The following is a 10,471-nucleotide window of genomic DNA, read 5'->3' on the forward strand; positions in this document are numbered from 1 at the left end:
CTGCCCCTCCGACAGTGCGGCGCTCCCTCAGTACTGCCCCTCCGACAGTGCGGCGCTCCCTCAGTACTGCCCCTCCGACAGTGCGGCGCTCCCTCAGTACTGCCCCTCCGACAGTGCGGCGCTCCCTCAGCACTGCCCCTCCGACAGTGCGGCGCTCCCTCAACACTGCCCCTCCGACAGTGCGGCGCTCCCTCAGCACTGCCCCTCCGACAGTGCGGCGCTCCCTCAGTACTGCCCCTCCGACAGTGCGGCGCTCCCTCAGTACTGCCCCTCCGACAGTGCGGCGCTCCCTCAGTACTGCCCCTCCGACAGTGCGGCGCTCCCTCAGTACTGTCTCTCCGACAGTGCGGCGCTCCCTCAGCACTGCACTGGGAATGCCAGCCTGGATATTTGTGCTGAAGTCTCTAGAGTGAAACTTGAACCCATAACCTTCTGACTCAGAGGCGAGAGTGCTGCCCAGTGACACATTATCTTCCTCTGTGGGTTCCTGCGTCCCCTGGTGGGGTCTATGTGCTCACTGTGGGTTGCGAAGCGGGGGGTCAGTGTGACTGGGATATGTGGAGCTGGTCCGTTGTGAGTGGACGGTGTGTGACTAGACCGAGCTGCAGTCAGCGAACCCCCTCACCCCTGTGCTCGCTGACCTACACTGGCTCCCGATCCGTCAACGCCTCATATTTAAAATTCCCATCCTTGTTTTCAAATCCCCCTATCTCTGTAACCAGCTCCCAGCCCCACAACCCCCCGAGATGTCTGCGCTCCTCTAATTCTGCCCTCTTGAGCATCCCTGATTATTATCGCTCCACCATCGGTGGCCGTGCCTTCAGCTGCCTGGGCCCCAAGCTCTGGAACTCCCTCCCTAAACCTCTCCGCCTCTCCCTCCCCTCCTTGAAGAAGCTCCTTAAAACCTGCCTCTTTGACCCAGCTTTCGGTCGCCTGTCCCTAGTATCTCCTCTCGCGGCCTGGTGCCAAATTGACAATCGCTCCTGTGAGTCGCCTTGGGACGTTTTGCCGCCTTAACGGCACGACGTAAAGGAATGGCTCTTTGCTAATTCACAGGGTAACCTTGGATCTCTGCTGAGCAGACGTGCCTGCCTCGGGAGGCTGGAGAATGCTCGGCCTGAGATGGGGATCGTGTTTCCGCATGTGACACGATCTCTTTTGGTGAATTATTGAAGAAAATTTGATCCTGCTCCCTCCCCCAGGGTCTTGGTGAGCAGCCAATGGCAGTGGTGGAGCTGCCTGTTGTTGGAGCAGCTATGTGGAGTTCAGTTTAAGGGGGCGGGGGGGAGCTGGTACAGTCTGACCCAAGGCACAAGTGCAGGAGGATCTCTGAGCTGCTGCCTCCAAGGGTAACCCTCTCTCCTGTTTGTTGTCCAGCCGTGGAGCTGGCCTGGGGATCATGTCCATGTTGACCTCGTTTGGCTTCACGGAGGAGCAGGTGGCCTGTGTGTGCGAGGTTCTGCAACAGGGAGGCGGCATCGAAAGGCTGGGGAGGTTCCTGTGGTCTCTGCCCGCCTGCGACCACCTGCACAAGAACGAGAGTGTGCTCAAAGCCAAAGCGGCCGTGGCCTTCCACCGCGGCAACTTCAGGGAACTGTACAAGATCCTGGAGAGCTGCCAGTTCTCAATCCAGAGCCACCCCAAGTTGCAGCAGTTGTGGCTGAAGGCTCACTACACCGAGGCCGAGAAGCTGAGGGGTCGGCCGCTGGGGGCAGTGGGCAAGTACAGGGTCCGGAGGAAGTTCCCGCTGCCCAGGACCATCTGGGATGGGGAGGAGACCAGCTACTGCTTTAAGGTGGGCTTCCTAGTCTCACGTCGGCTGCTCGCTGCCCCGGTGAAACTCTGCTGGCTGAGGAGGGGGCCACTGGGCAAAGAATTGAACTTGGTCAATGGGGACATTCCTGCAAGAGGTCCGGGACTCTCCCAGAATTGGCAGGGAACAGCAAAGGGTTGTTGGGGCTGAGCCTCTGGGCATTTGTGGGGTGTGTTTGGGACGGCGGGGGCGGGGGGGGGGGCCGTTGTTTTTGGGGGGGTTCCTGGAAGATGTTTTTTAATGTCAGTGTTTGGGGGGTCGGTGTTTGGGGGGCTGGTGTTTGGGGGTCAGAGTTTGGAGGGGGGTTCGGTGTTTTGGGGTCAGAGTTTGGGAGGTCAGTGTTTGGGAGCAGTGTTTGGGGGGGGGTTCAGTGTTTGGGGTCAGTGTTTGGGGTCAATGTTTGGGGGGGTCAGTATTTGGGGGGTCAGTGTTTGGGGGGTCAGTATTTGGGGTTAATGTTTGTGGTCAGTGTTTGAGGGGGCGGTATTTGGGGTCAGTGTTTGGGGCGGTCAGTGTTTGGGGTCAGTGTTTGGGGTCAATGTTTGGGGTCAGTGTTTGGGGGGGTCAGTATTTGGGGGGTCAGTGTTTGGGTGTCAATGTTTGGGGGGTCAGTGTTTGGGGTTAATGTTTGTGGTCAGTGTTTGAGGGGGCGGTATTTGGGGTCAGTGTTTGGGGGATGAGGTTTTGATGCAGTGTTCAGGGGGTTGTTGCTGATGTGGGGTTGCTCTGGGAGCGGTTGGTTTGTGATTTGGGGCTTCAGTGACATTTATTGGGTTGTTTATTGTTTGGGGGAATAAATCAATGATTCTGAAAGTGCTATTGGGGTGCTGTTTCCCGTGGTGGGAGTTTGGGGGCATCCCAGTTTATAATTCATTTTTGTTGGGAGAGAGGGTCGATGTTGGGGGAGGGGGCAGTGTTGGGGGAGGGGGTCGGTGTTGGGGGATGGATGGGGTGGGTGTTGGGGGAGGGACGGGGTGGGTTTTGGGGGAGGGGCTGGGTGGGTGTTGGGGGAGGGGTCGGTGTTGGGGGAGGGGTGGGTATTGGGGGAGGGGTGGGTGTTGGGGAGGGGTGGGTATTGGAGGGGTGCGTGTGTGTTGGGAGGGGTAGGTGTTGGGGGAGGGGTGGGTGTTGGGGTAGGGGTGTGTGTGTGTTGGGGGAGGGGTGGGTGTTGGGGAGGGGTCGGTGTTGGGGGAGGGGTGCGTGTGTGTTGGGGGAGGGGTGGGTATTGGGGGAGGGGTGGGTTTTAGGGGAGGGGTGGGTGTTGGGGGAGGGGTGAGTGTTGGGGGAGGGAGGGGTGGGTGTTGGGGGAGGGGTGGGTATTGGGGGAGGGGTGGGTGTTGGGGGAGGGGTGTGTGTTGGGGAGAGGTCGGTGTTGGGGAAATCTGTCAGTATAGGGTGTATCTCTGAGCCCGTCTGTGTATCCGTGTCTCTCCCCGGCTCACTGCTGTGTCTGTGTCCATGTATCTGTGTCTGTCAAGTATGACTTCCGGAGTCCCTTATGTCTGTCTGTCTGTGTCTCTGTCTCTGTCTCTGTCTCTGTCTGTCTCACTCTGTGTGGATCATGTAGAGCTCTCTACCACAGCGGCTGGTTCTGTCTGTGTCTGTCTACCTCTGTTTGTGTCTATCTCTGTCTCTCTGTCTCTCTGACACTGTCTGTCTCTGTCTCTCTGACACTGTCTGTCTCTGTCTCTGTGTGTCTCTCTGACAGTGTCTGTCTCTGTCTCTGTGTGTCTCTCTGATTGTGTCTGTCTCTCTGTGTGTCTCTGACACTGTCTGTCTCTGTGTCTCTCTGACAGTGTCTGTCTCTGTCTCTGTGTGTCTCTCTGATTGTGTCTGTCTCTCTGTGTGTCTCTGACACTGTCTGTCTCTGTGTCTCTCTGACTGTGTCTGTCTCTATCCCTGTGTATGTCTCTGACACTGTCTGTCTCTGTGTCTCTGACTGTGATTGTGTCTGTCTCTCTGTGTGTCTCTGACACTGTCTGTCTCTGTGTCTCTCTGACTGTGTCTGTCTCTATCCCTGTGTATGTCTCTGACACTGTCTGTCTCTGTGTCTCTGACTGTGATTGTGTCTGTCTCTCTGTGTGTCTCTGACACTGTCTGTCTCTGTGTCTCTCTGACTGTGTCTGTCTCTATCTCTGTGTGTGTCTCTGACACTGTCTGGCTCTGTGTCTCTGACACTGTCTGTCTCTGTGTCTCTCTGACACTGTCTGTCTCCGTTTCTCTCTCCAAGGGACAGTTTGATTCCCGATATTAGAAATGAATGAGCATTGTGCAATGTGAATGTTGGTTAATGGCAGATTATAATGAATTAAGTATTTATTTCGTTCAGTAACATTATCAGAATTGATTTGCGATTTGCTGAATATTAGATTTTTCAGAAGCTTTCAATTTTAATCCCCCTTCCCTGACTTCATCCCTCCCCCTCCTTCCCTGCTCTCTAGGAGAAATCGCGGGGTGTTCTGCGGGAATGGTATCTGCACAATCCATACCCCTCCCCTCGGGAGAAGAGGGAGCTGGCCGAGGCCACGGGACTGACCACTACACAGGTCAGCAATTGGTTCAAGAACCGGAGGCAGAGGGACAGAGCGGCCGAGACCAAAGACAGGTACAGCCTGGAGCGATGGTGGAACGGCAAGGGGCAGGGATCGGGAGTAATCCGGGAATGGGAGGGGTCGGGGATCGGGAACAATCCAGGAATGGGAAGGGCCTGGGATTCCAGGAGCCAGGGCTGACTCCGTCTCGCCCCATTTGGCGAGCCCAGAGGCGCTGGAGATAATCTCAATCTTTAAGGTTGAGCAAACCATAGATCATGCAGCAAAGGTTCACCAGACTGATCCCTGGGATGGGGGGATTGTCCTATGAGGAGAGATTGAGCAGACTGGGCCGAAATTCTCTATGGAGTTTCGAAGAATGAGAGGTGATCTCATTGAAACATACAACATTCTTACTGGGATTGACAGGGTAGATGCAGGGAGGATGTTTCCCCCGGGCTGGGGAGTCTAGAATCAGGGGTCACAGTCTCAGGGTAAAGGGTCAGCCATTTAGGGTTGAAATCAGGAGGAATTTCTTCACTCAGAGGGTGGTGAATCTTTGGAATTCTCTGCCCCAGAGGGCTGGGGAGGCTCAGTCGTAGAGTATATTCAAGGCTGAGATCAATAGATTTTTGGATATTAAGGGAATCAGAGGGTTGTAAATCTGTGGAATTCGCTGCCTCAGAGAGCTGTGGAAGCCGGGACATTGAATAAATTTAAGACAGAAATAGACAGTTTCTTAACCGATAAGGGGTTAGGGGGTTATGGGGAGCGGGCGGGGAAGTGGAGTTGAGCCCATGATTGGATCAGCCATGATCGTATTAAATGGCGGAGCAGGCTCGAGGGGCCGAATGGCCTCCTGCTCCTATTTCTTATGTTCTCATTGTTGTGATTGACGGATGGCGTTAGCGGTCTCACCGATACCTTGCTGGCGGTCTCGGCAATAATGAGCCCACTTTTGCTCCCCTCCGTGCAGGGAGAACACGGAGAACGCGAACCCTCACGGCAAACAGCCCCCCAAGCAGCTGTCGGGGGTCAAGCTCCTTCTCAGCAGCTCGGATGACGAGGAGGTGTCACCGGACCAGAGCCCGGACCCTCGGGCCGGGACCCCGGGACTTCTGTACCCTCAGTCGGTGAACTCTGTCCTCCCGATGACCAGCGGCGGCCTCCAACACGCGGAACTCATGCACTCGCGCATGCTGCAGGATTCCATTCTCGGACCGATCACCTCCAGCCTGGTGGACTTAGGCTCCTGATTGGGTGAAAATGATCGGGGGTGGGGGGGGGGGGGAGATGTGAAGGAAGCGACAAAAACCGGGGGCGGTGGGGGGGGGCAGAAAATCGCCCAGCGACGGAATGGAAATTCAGCACTAATAAATTGTAAAAAAAAATAAAGTTAGGACAAAAGTTTACAAACTTAGTTTAAAGTTAGAGGGAAAAAAAAACTACTGAACTAGTTAGCGGAACGCTATTTCATTAATCACGTCGGTCGGTGATCAGAGGGTGAGGTCAGAGAGTGCGGACACTACCTGTTCTGTGCGCAGAGGGGCCGAGTGCTTGTTGGCCCCCTGTTGCCCCGGGACAGTCTGTGTCGTGTATGGAGAAAGAGTCAGACTGAACACTGTGAGCTGAAAGTAAAGTGTGACCTTAGTCTTTTATTGCAGGTCTCCAGGGTGCCTCTCCAACCTGTGAGGCCTCCTTAAATACCTGTGCTCCCAAGGGATTATGGGATCCCTTGGGACTCCGGGGAATGAGCCCTCTGGTGGCTGTACAGAGTATATACAAGTCCACATATATAACAGTCTGGACCCATAGAAACATAGAAAGATAGAAAATAGGTGCAGGAGTAGGCCATTCGGCCCTTCGAGCCTGCACCGCCATTCAATGAGTTCACGGCTGACCCTCCCTTCTTCACCGGCTGGTTCCCGCAGAGTTTGGATGAGATGCAATAATTGTGAAAGTTTCTAATGAAAGTGTATTTTGTAATAAAGTGGAAAAACAGCGAGGGGGCCGACTTAGTGTCTGAGTGGGGGAGGGGGAGGGGAGCGGGAACATGTCCATCAGAGAGAAATGAAAGTTTTGGGTAAGGTTTGTGCAGCTTGGATGGAAACTCAGAACACAGGCCGTTTAACCATGGGTCACCCAGTCTAATCCCCCTCTCCCCGCCCCCCCGGTCCCCATACCCTTCAATAACACACCCAGGTCAGAAGTGGGGATATTCGCTGATGACCGCACAGTGTTCAGTTCCATTCACAACTCCTCAGATAATGGAGCAGTCCGTGCCCCACATGCAGCAAGACCTGGACAACATTCAGGCTCGGGCTGATAAGTTGCAGGTAACATTCGTGCCATCATCACAGGCAGTCCCTCGGAATTGAGGAAGACTTGCTTCCACTCTAAAAGTGAGTTCTCAGGTGACTGAACAGCCCAATACGGGAACCACAGTCTCTGTCACAGGTGGGACAGACAGTGGTTGAGGGAAGGGGAGGGTGGGACTGGTTTGCCGCACGCTCCTTCCGCTGCCTGCGCTTGGTTTCTGCACGCTCTCGGCGACGAGACTCGAGGTACTCAGCGCCCTCCCGGATGCACTTCCTCCACTTAGGACAGTCTTTGGCTAGGGACTCCCAGGTGTCGGTGGGGATGTTGCATTTTATCATCCGCGCCACACAAGTGCCAGGCAATGACCATCTCCAACAAGCGAGAGTCCAGCCACCGCCCCTTGAAATTCAACGGCATTACCATTGCCGAATCCCCCACCATCAACATCCTGGGGGTCACCATTGACCAGAAACTTAACTGGACCAGCCACATAAATACTGTGGCACCAAGAGCAGGTCAGAGGCTGGGTATTCTGTGTCGAGTGTCTCACCTCCTGACTCCCCAAAGCCTTCCCACCATCTACAAGCCACAAGTCAGGAGTGTGATGGAACACTCTCCACTTGCCTGGATGAGTTGCAGCTCCAACAACACTCGAGAAGCTCGACACCATCCAGGACAAAGCAGCCACTTGATCGACATGCTACCCACCACCTTCAACACTCACTCCCTCCACCACCGGCGCCCCCTGGCTGCAGTGTGTACCGTCTACAAGATGCACTGCAGCAACTGGCCAAGGCTTCTTCGGCAGCACCTCCCAAACCTGCGACCTCTGCCCCCTAGAAGGACAAGGGCAGCAGGTCCATGGGAACACCACCACCTCCACGTTCCCCTCCCAGTCACACACCATCCTGACTTGGAAATATATCGGCCGTTCCTTCATCGCCGCTGGGTCCCAATCCTGGAACTCCCTCCCTAACAGCACTGTGGGAGCACCTTCACCACACGGACTGCAGCGGTTCAAGAAGGCGGCTCACCACCACCTTCTCAAGGGGCAATTCGGGATGGGCAATAAATGCCGGCCTTGTCAGCGACGCCCACATCCCATGAATACATTTTTTTAAAGTCTAATCTCACTCTCCACCTCACTCCCCAATCCCTGTGGGCAAATTGGCTGCCGCGTTTTCCTGTTACAACAGTGACCACACTTCAAACTGATTTCATTGGCTGTAAAGCGCCTTGGGACACGGGGAAAGGAGCTGGAGAAATCCAAATCCTTTTGCCTTTTATTCCATGCTGTCGTTGCCTGAAGGTGTCGACACTCAAACCGTCAGCAAGTCTCCAGCGCGCCACTCAAGCGTTGTCAGCTATTCGATTGCAGAAGCATCACATACTCATCTGCACTTCCCACCACGAGTTAATGATAGGGTACAGGGGTCGGAAACCTGACGGGTTTGGCTCCTCAACAGCCCAGGAGGCTATAAGGGCTGCTCCACACAGAGCGCAGCACAGACCAGGGATCGCGCCTGCACCCTGCTGCTCTGCACAGGGAGTGACTCTTAAGCGGCATGTTTGATAACCCTGAGAACACCAAAGAGCCCGGAGACATTCCTGTCTGATGAAAGGCGTCTCCTCCTCCTCTCAGCTTATGTCGGCTGTGGCTCAATGGGCAGTGCTCTCGCCTCTGAATCAGGAGGTTGTGGGTTCAAGTCCCACTCCAGAGATGTGATAACATAAATCTAGGTTGGCACTCGAGTGCAGTACTGAGGGAGCCCCGCATTGTCGGAGAGGCAGTACTGAGGGAGTGCCGCACTGTTGGAGGGGCAGTACTGAGGGAGTGCTGCACTGTCGGAGGGGCAGTACTGAGGGAGTGCTGCACAGTCGGAGGGGCAGTACTGAGGGAGTGCTGCACTGGCAGTGGGGCAGTACTGAGGGAGCGCTGCAGTGTCGGAGGGACAGTACTGAGGGGCAGTACTGAACTGTCGGAGGGGCAGTACTGAGGGAGTGCTGCACTGTCGGAGGGGCAGCACTGAGGGAGTGCTGCACTGTTGGAGGGGCAATACTGAGGGAGCGCCGCACTGTCGGAGGAGCAGTACTGAGGGAGTGCTGCACTGTCGGAGGGGCAGTACTGAGGGAGTGCTGCACTGTTGGAGGGGCAATACTGAGGGCGCGTCGCACTGTTGGAGGGGCAGTACTGAGGGAGCGTCGCGCTGTCAGAGGGGCAGTACTGAGGGAGCGTCGCGCTGTCAGAGGTGCCGTATTTCGGATGAGACGTTAAACTGAGGCCCCGTCTGCCCTCTCAGGTGGATATAAATGATCCCATGGCACTATTTCGAAGAAGAGCGGGGGAGTTCTCCCCGGTGTCCTGGGGCCAATATTTATCCCTCAATCAACATAAACAAAAACAGATTATCTGGTCATTATCACATTGCTGTGTGTGGGAGCTTGCTGTGTAAATTGGTTGCCGCGGTTCCTACATTTACAACAGTGACCACACTTCGGAAGTACTTCATTGGCTGTAAAGCGCTTGAAGTTGTGAAAGGCGCAAAATAAATACAAGGCTTTTTTTTTATCCATTGACAGCCTCTGTTAAATGCTGCACTTTGAGTCAAGTTGCCATCAGTAACAGGAACCCGCATTAAAGGCTGTGCAGCAGAGAATGTTGATGCAGCTAACGGAAGCGTGTGTAAGTGGAGCCTGGGAATGTCGTGCTGGGAGAGGGAGTGCGTTGGGTCAGTCGCTGTGCAGACAGCACTGCCTGGTGGCCGATCACAGATACTGCACCTCGCTCCTGTTCCTGCACCAGTGCCCGTGGACTTCATCGCACTCCATCACATGAGTAAAGAGCAGCTCGCTTACACAAAAATAATATTACTCACCTGCTTGTACCATCGCTGGTTGGCCCCCAGCGGGAGTATTGTGTCCAATTCTGGGCACCGCATTTTAGGAAGGCTGTTGAGGCCTTGGAGAGGGGGCTGAGGGAGATTGGCCAGAATGGTCCCGGGGAAGAGGGACTTCAGTCACGTGGATAGACTGGAGAAGCTGGGGTTGTTCTCCTTGGAGCAGAGAAGGTTAAGAGGAGATTAAATAGAGCTGTTCAAAATGATGAAGGGTTTTGATAGAGTAGATCGGGAGAAACTGTTCTCGGGGGCAGGAGGGTCGGTAAACCGAGGGACACAGATTGACGATAATCGGCGATGGAACCAGAGGGGGAGATGGGGAGAATGTGTTTACGCAGCGAGTTGTGATCGGGAACGCGCTGCCTGAAAGGGCGGTGGGAGCAGATTCAATAGTGACTTTCAAACACGGAATTGGATAAATACTGGAAGGGGAAACATTTGCTGGGCTGTGGGGAAAGAGCGGGGGGGGGAGTGGGACTGATTGGATCGCTCTGTCACAGAGCCGGCACAGGCTCAGTGGGCCCAATGGCCTCCTCCCCTGCTGTATCATTCTATGATGAGGAAGAGAAGGAATGACTGTGCGGAGAGAGGGTGGCGGCCTGGACTGTGCAGGGACAGTCCGAGCACCAGTTTAATGCCGGGTGTACCCGACTCTGTTTGAAGCAGTTTCCCGCGGAGCTGAGAGTGCAGGTGGGTGTTGGCCCATCGGGGTCTGGTCATTCCCTGGGGGGGGGGGGGGGGGGGGCCAGAGTCCACTTTGTCCGTTTGGCTGAACCGTATCCCTCCCGTCACGGCACCCCTTTCCCCCTCCCCTGACCCTCAGCAGTGAGCGGGAGGCCGGGGTCCGAGGGGAAAGGTCACAGATCAGCCGCGCTGGGCTCTGGGGGCAGGATGGGGGTCTTCACCCAACG

At 55.4% G+C, this 10,471-nt stretch overlaps 1 protein-coding gene across 1 annotated transcript; it reads left to right on the forward strand.

The window, feature by feature from the left end:
* The first annotated feature begins 1,325 nt into the window (after positions 1–1,325).
* Positions 1,326–5,600, forward strand: LOC139239058 (homeobox protein SIX1-like). Its single transcript, XM_070867564.1, has 3 exons — positions 1,326–1,795; positions 4,255–4,418; positions 5,321–5,600. The coding sequence occupies exons 1-3, from the start codon at positions 1,400–1,402 to the stop codon at positions 5,598–5,600; spliced, it is 840 nt and encodes a 279-aa protein (XP_070723665.1). The 5' UTR covers positions 1,326–1,399.
* The last annotated feature ends 4,871 nt before the right edge of the window (positions 5,601–10,471 follow it).

This window comes from Pristiophorus japonicus, chromosome 26, assembly GCF_044704955.1.
Source record: "Pristiophorus japonicus isolate sPriJap1 chromosome 26, sPriJap1.hap1, whole genome shotgun sequence".
Lineage (NCBI taxonomy): Eukaryota > Metazoa > Chordata > Chondrichthyes > Pristiophoridae > Pristiophorus > Pristiophorus japonicus.

Bases quoted from the DNA above. Each gene is read 5' to 3' on its own strand.
- LOC139239058 (XM_070867564.1), top strand. From the start codon at position 1,400: ATGTCCATGTTGACCTCGTTTGGCTTCACGGAGGAGCAGGTGGCCTGT. The intron at 1,796-4,254 runs GTGGGCTTCCTA...CCTGCTCTCTAG, and splicing joins AGACCAGCTACTGCTTTAAG to GAGAAATCGCGGGGTGTTCT. The intron at 4,419-5,320 runs GTACAGCCTGGA...CCCTCCGTGCAG, and splicing joins GCGGCCGAGACCAAAGACAG to GGAGAACACGGAGAACGCGA.